The 19788-nt window shown below is 43.2% G+C and overlaps 4 protein-coding genes across 8 annotated transcripts; 2 read left to right on the forward strand and 2 right to left on the reverse strand.

The window, feature by feature from the left end:
* Positions 1–556: 556 nt before the first annotated feature.
* Positions 557–5835, reverse strand: ARPC3 (actin related protein 2/3 complex subunit 3). The gene is made up of 7 exons (XM_030500531.1): positions 5700–5835; positions 4515–4614; positions 3323–3399; positions 3033–3101; positions 2626–2752; positions 1995–2089; positions 557–1072 (listed from the first exon to the last, which is right to left on the reverse strand). Exons 1-7 carry the CDS (start codon positions 5703–5705, stop codon positions 1010–1012), a joined length of 537 nt encoding a protein of 178 aa, XP_030356391.1. The 5' UTR covers positions 5706–5835; the 3' UTR covers positions 557–1009.
* DENR (density regulated re-initiation and release factor) lies at positions 4789–19546 on the forward strand. 4 transcript variants are annotated; one of them, XM_030500528.1, is made up of 9 exons: positions 4789–4868; positions 6973–7079; positions 13470–13584; positions 14524–14543; positions 14829–14913; positions 15516–15599; positions 17409–17525; positions 18372–18511; positions 19268–19546. In XM_030500528.1, the coding sequence occupies exons 3-9, from the start codon at positions 13479–13481 to the stop codon at positions 19310–19312; spliced, it is 597 nt and encodes a 198-aa protein (XP_030356388.1). In that variant the 5' UTR covers positions 4789–4868; positions 6973–7079; positions 13470–13478; the 3' UTR covers positions 19313–19546. The 4 variants fall into 4 exon arrangements, with proteins under 4 accessions (XP_030356388.1, XP_030356389.1, XP_030356387.1 ...); XM_030500529.1 differs by lacking the exon at positions 4789–4868 and adding an exon at positions 5974–6080; XM_030500527.1 differs by lacking the exons at positions 4789–4868; positions 6973–7079 and adding an exon at positions 12272–12401.
* GPN3 (GPN-loop GTPase 3) lies at positions 8409–12275 on the reverse strand. 2 transcript variants are annotated; one of them, XM_030500525.2, is made up of 8 exons: positions 12176–12275; positions 11926–12034; positions 11669–11836; positions 11429–11553; positions 10612–10727; positions 9790–9886; positions 9303–9431; positions 8409–8542 (listed from the first exon to the last, which is right to left on the reverse strand). In XM_030500525.2, exons 2-8 carry the CDS (start codon positions 12014–12016, stop codon positions 8480–8482), a joined length of 789 nt encoding a protein of 262 aa, XP_030356385.1. In that variant the 5' UTR covers positions 12017–12034; positions 12176–12275; the 3' UTR covers positions 8409–8479. The 2 variants fall into 2 exon arrangements, with proteins under 2 accessions (XP_030356385.1, XP_030356384.1); XM_030500524.2 differs by having other exon boundaries at positions 12136–12275.
* On the forward strand, positions 12195–13089 carry LOC115614470 (psoriasis susceptibility 1 candidate gene 2 protein homolog). Its single transcript, XM_030501415.1, has 2 exons — positions 12195–12612; positions 13082–13089. The coding sequence occupies exons 1-2, from the start codon at positions 12195–12197 to the stop codon at positions 13087–13089; spliced, it is 426 nt and encodes a 141-aa protein (XP_030357275.1).
* Positions 19547–19788: the final 242 nt, after the last annotated feature.

Genomic DNA, 19788 nt, shown 5'->3' on the forward strand with positions numbered 1-19788 from the left:
GTGGGAGTTTGAAGGCGCTGTCAGTGCTGTCTGGAGGGGAATGCACTTCTCAACAGGTAAACACAACAAGCAGCAAAACAGTGTTAGTGCTGGACTGCAAGTGACACAAAAGAAGTGTGGTGCTGTGTGGTGACAGTGGAACACATATTGCCACAAATGAAATAGACAACTTGGAATAAACCAAACTGGGATTTGGCAGTTCTTCAAGAAGCCATCTGATCGATCAGAACAGTCCCGGTTCTTCCCAGTATCCTGTGATGGTTGTGCTTGAATCTGCCACCACAAAGGCAGCCTCAGACTATGCTGTAATCTGCCTGTGTTACCCTTTGAAGGCATTTTAGTACAAAGGAGCACTGCCCTGCGAAGGCAGACCTGCTAAATAACCAGGTACGTCGCCACAAACTGCAGCCCCTGTATTAATCCCCTATTTTCAGTGGGAATGATTCACTGTAACTGAATTGTAGTTCACCATTACACAATAATGATGGTCTTTTCACAAAAAACCCACCTCTGGTTTCTTCAAAGGCCATCCATAAGACATAAAGCAGTTACCACATTAATTACAAGCCAAGTTTATTGAAAACAAGGTAAAAACCACCGCACTCGACAACACAGTGAGAGGCGTGTTTTCCATGGACACACAGTACTGAGACTCTAGCCAGTAGAGCAATCCCACAGCTCCCCCTGCCCCACAGGCAAGCCCATTTCTTCTCCTTAAATACAAGCCCCGTTTTAAATGCTGGCTGCAGCCACTGACAATGAAGCAGCTTGGATCTGAAACAGCATGTTAGAAATCACTTATTAAGCACCAGCTTAATAGTATTTGCTTACATTACTCAAATTATCTTTTTGCTCCCTCTAATCCCTCATTTGTGGTGGGTTTTTGGTTTTTTCTTTTTTTCTTCATAAGCACTTAATTCTTCCTTGGTACAAAATGTATCCAAAACAAAGGCAAAATACCTAAACACCTTGCTGTGACAATGTTTAATGTTGTTGCTACTTTGCCTCTTCACTGCCCAGGACCTGACAGACTCTTGTTCATGAACTGTCTCTTCACAAAGCAGATCCACCACTGCAGAAGGAAGCACAAAGTCAGACAATACACAAAAGTGCTTTCCAGGTGATAAAATAGTGACTTAAAAGTATTCAACCTCTGATAAGTAATAAATGCTAAGGCTCCAATTTTGCACATACAATTTTCCACACTGGTTTCTACTGGAATTTAGGCGAACAAGAGGACAGGAATGAACTCAATGAATTTATAATGCAGGGGGGTTGGAACTAGATGATCTTTAAGGTCCCTTCCAACCCAAACCATTCTATGATTCTATAATATAGAATATTATATACAGAATATATATAATATATAATGTATATATAATATATATTATATAATATAGGGCTCTGAATTAAAGCAGGACATTCTGCTTTATCTTATTTCTATTATTTTAATTTTGTTGTTTATTCCAATGTAATTATGAAGAAGGGATGCATCAGAAAGATGCCTTTGAAACTAAATTAGCCCAAATAATTTCAATATTAAATGCAGTCACATTTGCACATGAAACATACGAACAGACAGGAGGCAATTCATTCATTGATTAGCTATTTGCTTTTAATCTGGATATGAGACAAAATGGTCTGCTTCAAAGAAGCTTTCAAATCAAAACCAACTGGAAGATGAACAGCATCATTCCTGCCTGTGGATTTCCATTAGAAAACCTGGCCAAGAGCAGATGTGCAATACTTTGAAGAGTTGAACCAGACACCACTTATTACTGCCTTGCTTTTTAAAGTAACCCAAATTGCCATTCACTGTCTTGCTGCATTACAGATTACACTCATTGATAACTTGCAGCCTGCTATTTCACTAGCCTTGTAAAAGGCAGGAAGCTTGTGCCAAGGTTACCCACATCTGATGCCTCCCCCATCATCTCACTTCTCTCCACACCAAACCTCTCATTAAATCTGTGATGATCACATGAATCTCTTACCTTACTGGGCTTGTCACTCTGAGGATCAAATACTTTCTCACAAAGGCGAAGACCAGTTTCTTGCCTCAGCTGCTGCAGGTAGGCCCTCATCACCTCTGAAACACAGCACAGGACAAACCATGGAAACTGAGGCAGCACCAAGTCAAACTGAATTGAACAGGGAAGCATCAGCTATCACTGCTTAAAGCAGGAAGTGAGTTTTCACATCTACAGGTTGGCTGGCTGAGTTGGCTTGCTTAATTTACAGCCATACCTGGGATTTTTATGGTATTTCTACCAATAAAAAAGATCATCCAAGCTGTTTTCTCTCAATTACTTTTGCTCATTATTGTGGGCTTCCTATTCTGCCAGTCCAGCAGTTGGCTTGGGCTTCGTTACAGGGTTTATCTAGTGATTATGCTGATGCAAAAGGCAGACTCAAACCCCTGTTAATTTGTTCTGTCGGATCTATGGATCCAGGGAAATCACTGCCCCCCGGAGGTCAGAAAATCCAGCTTCTGCTCCCCTCATAAGAGAACTGCAGATTTAGAACATTCAGTTTTAGCAGTAATTGTTCTTATTGCAGTCACAAAAGTGCAGCTGGTAAAGTAAGAGCCCAAGGAAGCCTTCGGGGGTGCTGGATTAGCCTTACCTTCCTCCTGCTTGTTGGCAGGTTTGGCGTAAATGGCATTAAGCGGAAAGCCAGGCTCCCCAGGGATTGGGAAGTTAGTGATTCCCAGTGTGTACATCTCTTTCTCTCCTTGGCCTTTGGAGTTACACTGGAAAAACAAGGCAAACAATGGATTAACAGTTACAAACAACAGCTGATGGAGTGATAGACCCAGCTATTTTATCTGTAACACATAAAAACTCATCAAGAAGAACAACATAATGTATCTTTGGAGGTCCACAGCCTTGGAGTACCTGTGGCTCTGACAATAGGGAATAGGGTGAACAGGATTATTTGTGCCACTGGGAGGACAATATCAGCAAATCCTTTCCCAAGTATCCCCAGAACAGACTCAGTTCCCCTCCTGCACAGAAATTCACTTTTCTCACCTTTTGCAGCTTTTTCAAGCACTCAGAAATGTAGAGGGTGACATAGATCAGTGTTCTGTCAGCCTCGTTCTGCAAAGCAAGAGCAAGCAAGAGGAATAAGTTTAAGCCATCCTGGCCTACAATTTCCCCATGAGAGGGAAATGCAATTCATGACATTTATCCAGCTTTAAAAATTAAGTGTGAGGAAGGAGAGATTTTGTTACTAGTAGAATTATTTCATTGAAAATAAGCATATTCACAGCACCAACCCACCAAAGAACTACCATATGCAAAGTATCTTAAAACATTACCTTAATTTCATAATTTTTGAAGAAAACATTAGCTTTGAAGTAGTAGATGGCTTCATCTATAATATCCGTGTCCTTAGCTAGCGAAAAAGAAATACAGAGTTAAACAATGCACCGTTACAGTACATTTGGTCATAACTTTTACTCATTGAAATACACAAATAAGGATTATTGCAAAAGCAAAACTTTGGTATTTACAAAAAGCAGAAGCCAGCACTATGTAACACAAAGCAGTTGTTGCTGTGTGAAACACCAGTGAGCTCAGACTGTTAACATTTAAGCTTCCTCCTCTTAGCAGGAGCTTGAACTCCCTTCTCCTCCTCCCCCCATGATTTCTCACTTTACAAATGGCAGCAATTCAGCAGCTCCCCACTTTTCTACCAGTCAAATAACTCACCAGAGTTTTAAGAGTGTAAAAGTCTTCTCAGGACATGAAAATGGTTTTGGAGAAAGATCACACAAATTTCATTATCCTCTTCAACAAAGGAAAAAAGGTGAGGAGCAGAACACAGTTCTGGATGCCAACCATCCAGAACTGCTTAAATCCAGGAAGTATTTCCTTTGTATTTCCTTTCCCAAACTGAATTGCCACATTACTGAGGGATAGCACGCTCAAGAAGTGCTATTTCATGTGCTGAAGGGAACCCCGACCAGGCTGCCTGTGCACCCTGTGGGGACGCCCATAACTTCATCTCAATTTTTGAAGCCCCCTACCCTAAAGTGCTGCCTAAGCTACTCCCTGCCCTTCAGAGCAGCCGAGTGTCTTCAGCCACAGACCCAAAGCCCAAGTTCTCTGTAGCTAAACCTCCACTTCCTCTGACAGCAGAGGGTTCACACCACCACGTCCTCCTCAAAACCTACTGACGAGCACAGGAGGAAGCACGAGAATAGTAACTGTAGGCTTTAATTAGTGAAGCAGTTGATTTAGCTGGAGCATGGTGCCTATTTCTCTGTGCATAACTGTTTTCCATGATTTGAACAACTTAAGTGTTTGAAAACTTTTCTTCCTCCTCTATAAACTGCAGTTTATAGAAATATAAACTGGAAACAGCACTCCACTTCCAAGCCATGGCTCCTCTCATCACTCTTGCTAGCCATGGCTCCTCTCATCACTCTTGCTAGGGCTGGCTTGGAGCAAACTGCGATGATGATGAGCTATATAGAGGCAGGTTTTCAGAGGTTATTATAAACTTACTTTCCCGAGGTGCTGGGCCTTTGAACTGGCTTCTGATGGGTAACAGTGCCATGTTCCCAATCAGCTTGGTGTCAGAGTCCATTAAAGTGGAGTGGTAGGCCTAGAGATGGGGGGAAAGCTGGTTATTAATGGTACTGAAAATAGATATTTCCCTGTCTGATCGTGTGTGCCCTGTGTCTTCATCAAATAGGACTCAGTCTAGTTTGTTAGTGATGCTTCCAGCATTTTTTCTTTGCACAAACAATGTCTGTTTTCTGTTTAGGCCCCGATCGCAGTGCCATTCTGGTGAAGACCATGGAAGCATCATCACTGGCACCACTTACGATCACAGTGAAGGGAGACAGGATAAAACAGGTACGGCTGGGCTGCAGGCTTTGCTTCATCCCCAGGCTGCCAGACCCCATTCTGCACAGCACCAAAGGGGCAACAGCCCTGTTCTCCTGCCTCAGTTATGGGGCCATGCATAGTTCATTGAAAGTTAGATGCCCATTAAAAAAGATTGTATTTTATTTCCATGGCTAGCTAATATTATTAGGTAACAATAAATAAAGCAAGGCTTAACACATACCCACACACTCAAATAAAAAGACCCTTCTGTGCACTGTAAAGCTGCTCTAAGTAAAAAAAAAAGAACAAAAACCTTTCTGCATGTGACAGATTCTCCCTGGAAAACCGATTTTTAACCACTGATGAGTTCAACTTTAGGCACTTTCCAAGCATTCCACCGGGAAAAGGCTTCGCCTCCTCACAGCCTATGTTTTGTGGGGGGAGAGGGGGATTTAGCCAGGGGCGTGTGTGTGTGAGCAGCATCCCCTAGCAGAAAGAAGGGGTGTGAACAACCCCAGAGCACAGCGCTGCTTTTACCAATCTCCTCCTTGCTGCAGCCGGGGGCTGCTGCCCTCCGGCCCGCGGGTGGGTCCCTGGCAGGAGGAGGAAGAGGAGGAGGAGGAAGAGGAAGGCGTCGCCCGTGCAGCAGCCTCCTATAAGCAGCAATGCCCCGCTCTCAGTGGGGTTCCCCACAGCCCCTTTGGTCCCCAGCAGTTGCCCACGGCCGGCAGAGCCCCTGTCCCCACCCCCGGGGGGAGCGCTCTCAGCCCCCAGGCCCGGCCCCGCCGCCCCGGCCGCTGCCCTCCCCTCTCCCCGCCGCCCCGGGCCGGCCCAGCGCCGGGTGCGAAGCCCCCTCACCGGCATCTCGAAGGGCAGGACGCAGTTCAGCGGGGCCGGGCAGGGGGAAGAGCAGGGAGGAACTGGTAGCAAAGCTTCCTGCTCTGCCTGCGCTGCAGGAAATGAGGCAGCAGAGGCGGTGCGAGGAAGGGAAGCCGGAGCGGAGGCTTGCGGCGTGCACCGCCCCGAGAGGCATCCCTCGTGTGAGAGCTCTGCCAGCACGGGAAGGTGCTTGGAAGCACATCCAGATGGGGACTTGGCTGCTTTTTCCTTCCCTATGGAATTCCTCCCCACTCCTCTGCCTTTGCTGTGGCCAGCACTGCCAGTAACCCCTCCTCAGTCCCCCCATGCCACACTCTTCTTCTCCAGCCACCCAAGCATCTTGCTTCCTTGGTGGAAGAGGTGAGGTCCTGTCCCTGGCAAGGGTCAGTGCTCCACAAGAGCTTAGGAGGGGACGCTTTGCTTGTAACTGGTTTTCTCTCCTGTGCATTTGCAGCACTCCTGGGCATTGCTTGCTCTGTCCCAACATGCAAAGCACAGCCAGCTGCTGGGCACTCGGTGTAAGGGAGTACAGAGTGGGTCCAAACACATTGTATTTGGAAGGATGCACACTTCTGTTACTATCAAGCCATAACGTCCCATATGACCCAGTATGCTGAATTTGTCCCCTGGTGAATGACTCGTGGCATGAATCAGGAAGAAAAACTGGGAAGATTAGGAAGTGAGTCAAGGTAATCTCACTGCAGGGCTGGGGGTTGTCCTTTTGACATGTCACAAGCATCACTCGTCCGAGGGATGCACCAGTCTGGAGGTGAGTGAAGCCACCAAAGTTTTCCCAACAATGGTTTAGTTCAGCCAAATCTGGTCCTACCATGGCTGATGTGATGAGCCTCTGAAGAGCTGATGTTTTTTCACCTCTTCCTGGTGACCACAATGACCATCTTGAAACTGAACTCTTAGTGTTCACTAATTGTGCTGGAAGTAAGGTTTTAGAAATGCCAAGTATCACAAGGCTGGCAATTTTTGAAAACCTGGCTTTGAAAGACAATTTTAATAGCTCTTAGGTGACACCTTATTTCCTAGTTCTTCTTTGTTTGCATTTAAAAGATCCCATGCAATCCTCCCTGACCCCCACATAAGGTTCCTGGGAAGCTCTTTACTTCTAGACATGCGGGATTTGCTGGTCTGCTGAACCTGCCTCCCTGTTCTGGCTCTGCTTTGGGCAAAACAGATGCTTAGTTCAAAAATAAGCACCCTATCAGCAGTATGACCATTTAATCATGTATTTTAACAGACATGAAGAACAACCCTACTGATGAATAAAATTACACCTTCTGGACTACAAGCAAGAAACTACAGAACTAAACTCTGTCCCAAGTCGCTATCACAGCCCAGGTTTAGGTAAGTGGAGTTGTCTTCAAGTATTCAGTCCTTCATTTGGTTTCCTTTAAGGGGTATCCTTGCTCTCAGACTGACTATCTGTTCCTACAAATGACATCAATTATTCTACTGAAATACTTGGCTGCTTGTATCTTGTGAGGATGAGGTGAATTTCTAATACATGGACTATGTGTAGATGATATGCCTACATCTATGCATTCACTGATGTTAAGCATTTCACAGCCATGAGGCCCTTTTTAGAATATATTTTAGTTCAAGGACTCCGTGAATAAATCTCATTCCATAGGGTTAAGGAAGGGTTGGTAGGTATTTGGACATAAGCAGCGAAAAATCTACATCCTAAAACTCAACTGAATGTAGCTAGTATATTTGACTAATAGATTTTAGGAGAACCAATGAAATGTATTTTGAAACACCCCAGGAACAGTTTTTATATATAAAAGAACTATAAGCAGAGGTAAATTCAGCAGTACATTTGCCCACAGGGCTTGAGTTACTGTATGATATGAACAGCCTGTGAACAGCTACACCTAACTCCAGAATTGATGCTACGTGTCTGAAACATTCCCAAGACCATTTTCACATGTATTCAGTTACTTAGGTGAGTATGTTCTCTGGAGGTAACGTGCTAAAGCTTTGCTTCTCTGAGAGCACCACATATTGTGCTGTGGAGGTAACATATGTCCATAGCAGAAGTATGAGTTCTGTATTTCAGAGCAAAAAAGGAGTTTACATGTTTGTTGCTGTCGTCTTTGTTAAGTAACACAGCTTGTAAGATGATTGCACAAGACCATCACCGAGTTCTGGTTTTCTTTCTTTTAAGTGTTGTGCTGTGCTTAAAAAGATGTTATTGATGTATAAACCACTTAAAGCCATGTGTAAATTGTACAAAAAAACAGCCTTAAGAAGGCTTAAAATCTGGGCTTTTCCAAAGTGAAGGTAAAATATACACATTGCTGGGAGACCACCACTGACCAGATGTCCCTGTGAAGTTGCCAGTCAGCTCTCTGCCTAACTCAGGTTCAGTTCATCAAGTACAATTCTTTCTCTCACCTAATAATGAAACTAACTAGTTAGTACTGGAGATAAATATTTATTACAATATATTGATATTCAGTTTTGCCCCTTTTGCAGATAATTAAGATTTTTTTTCAAGCATTCCTATGCTTAAATGAGTTCTATCAATGTGGGGAACATTTTATAACACACAGTCATAAGAATAAAAATTGTTTATTAAAATAGTTACAAGATGATATAGCTCACTTTATTATAAATATTAGTTATCTTACAGATAAAATATTGAGTATGTTTGTGTAGGAGTAGATTTTCTTCATTTTTTAACACAAACCAAAATACCCAAATATGGGTATTTTCTCCTCCCATATCTGACCATCCATTTTTTACTCATCCACGTGATCTTGAAAGTATTCATCCACAAGAGCAGATTTATCTTCTTCACATTCCTGCCAAAAAGAAAACAGGAAAGGTAAAACCTGACTTTTCCCCTCGTGGCTGCTGCACCTTGTCTGTTCTATGGTGTTCTCTTTTAGAAACCACAACAGGAGCAACGTCTAATATGGCTCCATAAAACACGCAGCAAAACCTTCTGAAAAGCAATTTGTTTCTAGAGCTGTTGGAATTGTATAGGTAAAAATCTAGATCCAGGGATTCTGCATAGTAAAGAGTACAAAACTGAATGAAAAATGGAATAAAAGCACTGGACTTGTTCCATAGGATTCATGAGCTGAATAAAAAACCAGACAGGCCTTGAAACAGATTTTAACACAGCAGTCTTGTGTCATGTATTTTATGGGATAGCATTAATTCCTAATCTGTATCTCATGTACAACATATGGGGTCAACACAGGAATTACCAGGGGAGTTTGAGCAGTCATGTAGGAAGAAATCCTAGTGATCTTAATGGTCCCTTCTGACCTTTCAAGTTTAAAATTCCATTATTTTTGGAAACCAAAGCATTTCTTTTAAACACAACCACCTCATCAGTCTATGTATGCAAGGGGACACTAAAGAATTTCACTGTGTAATTGTAAATGAAGATGATAAAAGCACTGTCACTAAAAGACTAAATGTGGCATATTTTGAACCATGCTAAGACAACAAACAATTTATTAGCAAGGCAAAGAGCATATTTATATTACAACTTATATTATGGATTCTTTTTTAAGGATCCATAATACCATCTTCTCATCAGAAGGACCTTACCTTTGGTTCTTTAAATTCCAGATCTTCTCCATACTGAATGGTAAAGTCTATGTGTTGCAGGACTATGTTAATACTTTCCTCATCAGAGCGATCAAAAGGGAGAAATCGAACCATACCATAGTCATCAATCTAGAGAAGGCATTCAAAGGATGTTAGTAAGAAAATGCAGTGAGGTCTCAATCACTGCACTCTAAGTTACCTCCTTAAGCCACACTTAGGTCTTCCTTGTCTGAAAAATCTAATAATCTAATCTGAAAAAAACCCCAATGAGTTAAAATAGGCACAAAGTAAAATCCTCAGCTGCCCCAGACTCTTTCCAGTCCTGGCTTTGTTAACAGTCTTGTAGGTAAATACATATTTTTGGGTTGGGGAGAATGATTATAGAACATATAGTATCTATAACAGCAATGAAGCCAGCAACCACCCAGTATGGTTTATATAGACAGGACTGAATTTAAGGGTACCAGTTAAAAACCAATATACCCACCAATCCACATATGGATTTAGTCAGCTTTTTAAACATTTTGCTTTTCAATATATTTGTAGAATCTTCAATCATAGAATACATATCTGGATCCAAGTACCTGGGAGAAACAAAGCCATTGTTAACATGGAAGGAATCCCTGGCCACAGAGCAAATGAGTCATTGTGCTTTTATAGCTGCCAAAACCGTCTGTGATCTGAATGAACTAACTCTGTACCAGGAGAACTTACAATGTTTAAGAATAGGTTTTGTAGGTATTTGACTGTCTCAGATTATGAATGCTGATAGAACTGAAGTGGTTTTATTTTCTCTTTGCTAATATATTTGTGTACTCAAGAAAGCCTTGAGGAAGACCACAGGGAAAAGCTTTAATTTTGTAATTTTGGCACAAATGTAAAACTAACATATAAGTAATTCAGTATGTTCAGTAGCAAAAAGCCTGATAGGATCAGCTCTGGTTTAGGTTTTGAAGCACACCAGCCTGGAATGTCATTCAAAATGACATGAGTTATTAAAGATAATCAGTTACAGAAAAATCCAGAGATAAGTACAAACATGGAGCTAGCTTTTTGGCTCTGACTAAACAGTAAGCATCCTACCCAGGCATTTAAAGCCTTTGTTTGATATCAAACAAATGCATCATAGAATCATAGAATGGGCTGGGTTGGAAAGGACCTTAAGATCATCTCGTTCCAACCCCCTGCCATGGGCAGGGCATCTCCCATTCCAAAAGAGTATGTTTTAATTGTGGGAAGCATTAGATTTAATTTTGAGTGGAGTTTGCCTCCACTTATTACACTACAAGAGTAATATTTTGGAACTTACTTTTCTATTTCCTTCTTGGCTTTCTTGCTCAGCAAATCCATTTTGGTCATAATGTTAATCTGTGGAATCTCTAAAGATATCATTGCACTGAGAGCTGCCAGAATTCCAGAGATAAACTGAAGGAGTATAAAAATGATGTAGTTAAGTAGAGAAAAACACAACACCAACATACAGGACACTCAACCACAGACCAAGTCTAGCTAATGAGTATCTGGAACTTGGACACAAAGCCTTGTGAGGAATCATTCTCTGCTGGGAAAGGGAGGTGCCAAGTATCCCATCCACCATCTATTTCCAGAGCCTCAAATCTGGATCTGCCACTGAAAAGGGCATTAAGAAAACCCAAAGCCCTTCTCTGTATTCTCACTGCTAGATGGGAAAGCAGCCTGCTGTCCCCCCAGATGAGAGAAAGCTCTCATGGAATAACAGGAGAATTTTGGTTGGAAGGGACTTTTTAGAGGTTATCCGGTTCATACAACTGCTCAAAGCAGAGCCAGCTTCCAAGTCAGATCAGGCTGCTCGGGGGTTTTGCCTGGTTAAGGTTTGAGTAACTCCATGAACATTCACTACAGTCTCTCCGTGCCCCTGTTCCACTGACCTCTGTAGGAGTCTGACCGCTCCTACAGCACAGGTTTTCTTTACATCCAACTGGAATTCTCTTTCCTGCAACCCATGTCTGATGGAGCTGAAGACAGCAATCCCATCTCTCCCGGCTTAGCACTCCTCTCTCTGGGCTAAACAACTCCCGCTCCTGCAATTGCTCACATTCCTTGTTCGTTCTCAATATGAACTTTTACAACGGATTTCAAATGGGTACCTTAAAAGATTCCACCATAAACTGAGAATCCACCAGGAAAACTCCACAGACGCGGAATTCCCACTGCTGGAGCTGCTCCACCAGCTGTTTCATCACCGGCAGATGTGTGTAGAGCTCAATCTGACCTGGAGCACATGCAGAACATGAAGTAAGCAGAAATGTGCCAGGAGGAACAGTTCAGTTATGGATGCTATAGCACTGCATATAAAGAATGACACCAGAACACTGATGTCTCTTTACCTGGGCAGTCAAACAGCACGTAGTCATCCTCCACATGCCCCAGGCTTTCCTCCAGCCAGCTGAAGTTATTGGCGAAGTATTCCATGCAGAACACGAGGCCGCCGTTGGGACCGAACCGTAGGGAATCATCCTCCATCACATCATCCACCTCTATTAACTCGCGGATATCTGCGACAACAGACGCTCGGCTGCCTCAGCTCGTTCGCTCGCAGCGGTGCCCGCTACCGGCCTCCCTCCGCCTCCCTCCCGCCGCTCACCTGCCGTCACCGGGTAGCTGAAGAGCTCCGCCGCCGGGTCCAGGTTCACCACCTGCACGGCGCGGCCCAGCGCCTCGCAGTGCTGCACCATGGTGGAGCAGTACGTGCTCTGCAAGGCACACACAACCGCGCTCACGGACCGACCGCGCCGCTTCCACCACCACCTCCTCCTTCTCCTCCTCCTCCCCACCGCCCGTCTCCCCGCCTCACCTTCCCGCTGCCCGCCGGGCCCATCACCAGCTGCGCGTACCGGGGCATGGTAGCGGCGAATGTCCGCTCCAGCGCTCCGTAGCTCGCCTGATCACGTCCCGCAGGGGAACGGGACGAGCCGGCAGGCTCAAGCCACTCCCCGGCGCTCTCGCGAGACGGCGGCGGCGCGGCGGAGGGCGCACGTGCCGCGCGGGGTGCGGGACCCACCGGAGGAGGAGGAGGACGAGGAGGAGCCGCCGCCGCCGCGGCCTGAAGGGGCCTCCCGGGTAACGCCGCGCCCGCTGCCGCCCCGGGGCTCCCCCCGCTACCTTCGTCCCGGTGGCGAGCGGCCTTTCCCCGCCGGCTGCCGGTATCCTTCCCTCCGCTCCGACACCCTCCCTGTCCCCCGGTACCGCGGCTCTGCCCGCCCGCGCTGTGATCCCCCTCGCCTCTTGTACCTCAGCGCCCTTCCTCCTCAGCTCCACCATGTCTTGGCTGGTACACCAGCACCCTTCCCCTTCTCCCCGACCTCCCCTCACTTTTACCCCCTATGGCCCTCCATCCCCCATTTGGGATCTCCATGGGTCCTCCCAGCATCCTTCCCCTTATTACGACCGTCTGCCGCCTTTCCCTGCAGCGAACTCCACCACCTCTGGCATTTCCCCTCAGCTCTCCCCACTGCCCAGGCTCAGCTTGTGCAGCAGCCTGGCTCTGAGGCTTCCACACGTACATCCTGCTTGCTCCCTTGATTCTGGGGCACTTATGCATTGCAAACTTCTCTCCTGTTGGTCCTATCTTCTAAACCCCTTGCCTGAAAATGTGTGCATGCAAACCACTATTAAATATATCAGTTGGTTGAGTTTTATCTGCTTATTTTGTGGTGTTTGGGGTATTTTTTTTGCCAGTGTCCTAGGATCAGATTGTAACTCGTCAAGCACAGATTTAAATGACTCTTTTTCTTTGCTAGTGTACTAGCAGTACCTTCCCCACTCCCCCAGTGTCCCTGCTGTTCATATGCCGCTGATTTAACATGATACTTCACAATTTGCTTAACCCAGTGTGTTCTGTAATTCCATGTGTTTTTGCAGATCTTTCTTCATTTCACACTATTTTGTGGCACTTTGGGGTTTTTTTCCTCCTTATGTGCTAAAATTTCACACTGCTTGATATCTTTTGCAGCTGTTTCCCATTTCTTGACTCCTGTTTTTTCTTCCCTGCTCTCTTTCGCTCTTTTTAGTATTGTACCTGTTTTCTCTGGCATTCATCAGTCTCTGGGGTTCTTCTTGAGTTGGGAAAGATGCGAATAACTCTAACCCAGAACTTAGGTCCTGCTTTATTTGTTCTGTGACCTCCAGGCGTGTGACATGGCCACAGATGTGGCGGAGCCTGTGGTCCCTGACTGCAGAGGAGACGTAAGGAGCGGTGCCAGGTCAGATGGCGACTATCCCCTTCGGGTTCTCTACTGTGGAGGCAAGTGCTCAAGGGGTGGTTGTCCATGATTCTTACAATGTGCTGTTTGTGAGGGCAGCCTAGCAGAAACAGTGAAGGGATCAGAGCTCCTCTTTTGGTCAGCTTTTATTGAGAAGCTAGACTATGTTCAGCTTGAGCTTTCTGATCATCTTTCAGCAGTTTTGGGGTCTTTCCCTGAGAGACGGAGGGTACTAACAGCTTTCTGTGTGTAAAAGAAGTGAGAGTTGTACTCAGATTGTGAACTGTTGAGGAGCGATCTCTTCCTGCCAAAAGCCAGTAAAGCCTTTAGCACAGAAAACACCTTTAAGCATTAGTATGACAGTAAGAAAGAGTTAAGAGTTCGTGAAAGTAATTGTTGCACTGTGTTTAGAATTATTCTTCACTCATTACATTTGTAGTTATGTGGATGAAATTTAAAGGGAAGTAAATAATCTTGACAGGCATGGTGTTTTAGATAAGGATGTTCCTTTGGACTTGAATGCAATTGCAGGGGGTTGGGAAAGAATTCCTGCGGTGTGTGAAAGTCTGGAGGGTTGGTTTGGGTTGAGCCCCTCTTCTGGACACTGACAGCTCTTGGGAAAAAGGAAAGCCAACCAAATCATGGTAATTTATTAGGTATATTGTTTGGCTCTGGCAGAACTGGTGTTTCTTTCTGTAGCTTTTCCCAAAGCTGTAGACATCTCCTTCCCTACCCTCATTGACTGGCTGCTCTTGCTGTGACAGTTTTATCCTAATGCAGAGTCTGTGAGCAAACTCCTAATGAGAGGAAACTTAAAATACGGAGCAGTATCAATAAAGTAATGGTTTTGAGTGGTTATAACCAAAAGTAAGACATACGAAGTTACCGCTAACTTTAAAATGCCTTTTTGAATTTAATGCTAAGACTGTAAGTGGAGGAATTTTTTGTAATCTATTTTTTTTTCTCCCTTCTTTCTCCAGTCTGTTCATTGCCAACAGAGGTGAGTTAACTTTTTTGTTGTCCAAGTTTCTTCTTTGTGTCTTATGATTTCTAAAGATGATGATTCTTTCTGTTCTTTTCTGCTTTTTCTTAATTGTGGCAGTTCTGTGCTTCAGTCACTGTCATCGTTAGGGTGACATGAGGTTTCCTGTGTGCTAGTAGAGTGTTTGCATTCAGTCATCTTAAGGAGAAATGGCTGAGCTGAATAGCCAGTGTACTTGGGTGTATTTGTGATGTATTTTGTAGTTATTCTGCTAACAACATTCATGTGAGCTTTCTTCTCCAGTACTGCGAATACATGCCCGATGTGACTAAGTGCAGACAATGGTTAGAGAAGAATTTTCCAGATGAGTTTGCAAAGCTTACAGTAGGTAAGAATCTTCTGTTCTGTACCCTTAGGTGTATTGAGAAATCTCTGGGCAATTCCCATCTCTTCCCTTTTCCTACTGTATCAAGTATGAAAGCTAATAATTTTCTTAGGAGTCTACCATGCTTTTAGGTGCTGTGAAAATGTTTGATAATGTCAAAAAACACTGAATAAACAGTGTGTAATTTCAGTAATAATGCTTGAGCTTTCTTAAGGTTCCTCCTGTAGCCAGTCATCCATGCCCTTCTTTCCCATCCAAGTTTTATGTCTGTCCAGTCTGGTGTGGATGGCTGGAGGAAAGGTCATGAATAACAGGGAACTTGTTGATTTGCATTTCGAATTTCAATATTAACACTGTAAATAATTCCTGTCTCTCTGTGGAAATGATGTGATTGAAACTGTATCTTTGAGCTAAGGTTTTTCTGAAGTCTGATATGGATAAGTACTATAATGAAGGTGTAACACCTCAGTCAAGGGGCTGCTGCACTTAAGCAAAGAGTTCAAGGATTTAGCAAAATCTCACTGTAACTGTCGTGTAAGGCTGTGGTGGTCTGACCCCTAACTTTGTTCTCTTTCTTCTCCCTGCTCCTTTCTGATGCATTGCAGAAAATTCCCCTAAACAGGAAACTGGGGTTGGAGAAGGCCAAGGAACCGCGGGGGAAGAAGAAGAGAAGAAGAAGCAAAAGAGAGGCAAGGTCTAAATAGTTGATTGCGGTACTGGTTTATAAGCAGTTTGGGGCATCCCTTTCTCACTGGTCTGGACTCTGGCACAGATTCCTTGTATTTTGGTTGCTAGCTACACTTTGACTGCACAGAAGAGACTGAATATCTTTCTTCCAATGTTAGGTGATAGATGCTGATGGAGGAAGTAGATAGGAGTAACAGCAAGTGAAATACGACTTGCATCATGCGTCTTATTGTTCTGTTGCACTTACTCAGGGAGTAATTCTTCTCAACCTAAAATCAGCTGGCATGCCTCCCAGAATACTTGTTTCTGCCCCGTTTAACAGCAGTTTATAGGTTGCTGACAGAGTAGAACAAAGATTGCTTTCCTTTATTCGTGCCTCATGACGCTGCCTTTGCCTTTTTTCCTTCCACCCCTCCTTTGTATTCACATAACAGGATTTGGTTTTATGCTTTTAATACTACCATCTATATCTGTTAACAGCTGTGTCTCTTCCCAGAAATACTAATGAAAACATTTTCAAAAACCAATTTTGGAAGGTATAAACCACATGAAACAATTTAAACACACATTTATCTTTTATCATTGGAGTCCTTTCTGTTTGATTAATTAACATACTTTCCACTCTCAATCCAAATGCTGATGTTAATATGCATTTCTGTGTGGCATGTCAGTTGTGTCTGTAGTGCTGCTTAAATTATGGTTAGTAGCCCAATAAGGTTCAGATTTAAAGCCACATCTCGCTGCAGATGTTTTCTTTTGGTGGCTTGGTAACCAGTTATGTTTATTTTGTCAGTAAGCTATGTGTGGTGACAACAGTGAGTTACATTCTGGAGCTTGGATGCTTTTCCCAGAGGCTTCAGGACATTTTCTTTCACATTAATTTAGTGGTGGGGGGGGGGTGGTATGGTTAGTTTTCCACCCACTTTTTGATTCTAAAGTAATAGCGTTTAGATTCTAGGAAGTAGTCACAAGGAGTTAGTTTGCTTGTCATAAGTTCTTTAGGTTTTCATGCTGAGAAGGCTCAAGGACATGAAACTTTGGTTACCCTGGAGTAACCTGATGAGTGTATACAAAGTTAAGAGATCTTAATCTGACTGAAGAATCCTAATGAGTGGAATAGATCTTTTGCATGCTTTACTCAGACTAATAAGCGCCTGATAATGTGAAGTGTTCCCTCAGGTTGGCCTAGAAACAATAAGAAAGATGTTGTATCATGTGGAATTTTGGCAGTCAACTACTATAGCTGGCTTCTGTTTCAGAGGCAGGGTGTTTTCTGGTAGCTCATATATAAATACATGGCTCATACTGGGGTCCTGCACAGGTATCTGCTGTTTGACTCAGCAGCCTAAGGAGGCACATCCTCATGTAGATGGACATGAGTAAGTTGCTTTGCCTTGGACACAAACCCTAGAGATGTTAAACTCCTTAAGAACATTAAAGTAACAATTTCTTCCTTGGATTGCAACCAAAGAACAATTCCTAAGAGAGGGGTTAAATGTTAGATCAGATGCAAAGATTAGTAAAGTGCAGGGAAACCTCCTCTTTCAGCACTTGCAGTGGGGTTCTGCTGTGCAAGCTGTACTTGAATACACATTTGACATGCATTTATTGTTATTTCTTGTAATACTGAGCTTTGATATGGGACCTTTCTTAAAGAATAATTAAAAAGTCCTTAATGTGAGACAATGTGCAAAATACCAACACAGATGGGGAAATAACAATGTCTTTGTTTATAGGGATGACATCTGGTCTTGCATGCTTTTTTCTTTAATGAAGTGTGACATCAGGTAACCTTATGCTCTGTTTTAAAGGTGGAAGAGGTCAGATAAAACAGAAAAAGAAGACTGTACCACAGAAAGTTACAATAGCTAAAATTCCTAGAGCAAAGAAAAAATATGTCACAAGAGTATGTGGCCTTGCAACGTTTGGTGAGTTGACTTTGGCAATGTGGTTTTTGTTGGGTTTAGATGTGCTTGCCTTTAACATCATCATGGTGTTTCTTCTGATTGTATTACATTGAGTGATCTGCTTCCATCTATGTGAGGTGGAAGTCCCAGGGTACTTTTAACAGTTCCAAAGGTATGCTGACTTCTCTCAGGGATAAATTATTAAAGTCCTGATTTCCATGGTGTTTTCAAACAAACAGGCTTATGGGGTTTTTAACGTGTTTTGATGTTGTTTAACACAACAGTCACTGAACACCAACAACATCTTACAACATAACAACATCTTCACACATTGATCACAAATTCTATTAGAAAGCTAAGTTTTAGCCTTGGTTGTATTAACAAGACACGTTACATATTTCCTTCATGAGGGTATCAATTTTCTTGAGGGATCAGTAATAAACACTGGCTTGATGTGAACTGGGAATGTATCTTTGTGCTGGAAGCAATCTCAGAAATCACTGGGACGTGAACATATTGAAGCACTTCTGGGGAAAAAACGTGTTCAATAACTATGAGGTTTCTCAGAACTGGAGGTGCTTTTTAAACAGTTCTCTGTGTGCTTTTCTGGTGAGTGCACACAGCCTCGACCTGCCTAAACACAATGTGCAGAGGACATGCAGTGATTTTTACCTTGAATAGTTTCCTAGATTTGTGGAGTCAGTTGTTTGTATGTCAACAACAGACTTTGGCTTTCAGTATAGCAAAGCTTTATCTGTAAACTGCCACTAGTTTTCCAACAGTGAAAACAAGATTTTAGTTTTAAACTTGAGAAAAATACCTTTATGACAGTGACTGTACTTAAACTGTCCATTTTCCCATCAACAGAAATTGATCTTAAGGAAGCACAAAGGTTTTTTGCTCAGAAATTTTCCTGCGGTGCCTCAGTAACAGGAGAAGATGAAATCATCATTCAGGGCGATTTTACAGATGACATTATTGATGTAATCCAGGAGAAGTGGCCCGAGGTAACAACGCTTTCTTCTGTCAGAACTCCAGTTTTCCACAGTAGCCTGTGATTTTCCAATGATTTTGAAAAAGGGTTCAATCTTTGACAGCAGAGATTGGTGTGCAAAAAACAAAGAGTGGTTGTTGCATTCCCACCTATGAATTATTAGGTTAAGGAGTGATTAAACTTGAAGTTGGATGTTGCTTCCATTGTCCAAGAAGCAGTAGATCCCTCTGTATGTAGTGCTGTTGCTGTAGATGAAACAGTGAGAAAGGCATGTCGGAGTAAGTCCAGCTGTTAGTATCTGTGGCTTCTTCGTGACCGTTTGTTAGTGGTTAATGCCTGAGTATTCTTAAGTTGCCACCCTATTTTTAAAAGTCTCTTAAAATAGTCCAGAATTAAACCAACCAAACCAACCCCCACACACTTGTGCTTCAGCAGATTAATTTGGGGATGGACTGAAATGTTGATGGTTGAGAGGTTTGGTTGTGCTGTTGCAGTCACAAGTGTGTGCTTTGACATTCCCTTGTTGTGGTATTTCCTGAGTGAAGGAATTCTTTCTGAAATAACTCTCTAGGCCTGTCCTTATTCAGAGCCCCAGAGGCTCAGCTGTGTCCTACAAGCATGTCACTCATGTAGAATTTACAGCAGGGGATCTCCGATGGTGCTGTATGCTTCTCCCACACTTCATTACATGTACAGTGGTGAATATTGAGTGAGACATCTAAGAAGAAAATATACTTAATATGCTGTGTTTTGGCCTTTTTTTCCCCAGGTGGATGATGATAGCATTGAAGATCTCGGAGAAGTCAAGAAGTGATAGTGGAAGACTACCTTTATTTAATTATATGGTTATAAATGATGTAGCCAAAGTGAGGCTTCTAAATCCCTCCGCTCTGCAGTGAAGCTGTGGAGAACCCATATCCTTGGCATTTTCACTGTTCTGTATAGGCTGCTTGGTTTTTTTTGTTGTGATATTTGCCAAAGTTCAATTGGGGTTTTATCATGCTTACGCATGAAGTAGATCTAAATAAAATTACTGTTCCTCACTGAATACAGTTTCTGTTTTCTTTACAGCTACTTTCCTCTAGCAGTCTGACAGGAAAATAATCATTTAAGTCATTAGAAGCTTATTTTTCATCTGCTGCCCTTTCTGCTGAACTTGAGTGCATAAGGCCTGTGGTAACGTACAGAAACTTGTACCTCTTGATTTACCCGCATAAAAACTTAGAAATTGGAATGGGACAAATGTGTAAAGGTGTGTGTTAGCAATCAAAGGAAAATGAATCCTGAAGT

Source organism: Strigops habroptila, chromosome 11, assembly GCF_004027225.2.
Source record: "Strigops habroptila isolate Jane chromosome 11, bStrHab1.2.pri, whole genome shotgun sequence".
Classification (NCBI taxonomy): domain Eukaryota; kingdom Metazoa; phylum Chordata; class Aves; order Psittaciformes; family Psittacidae; genus Strigops; species Strigops habroptila.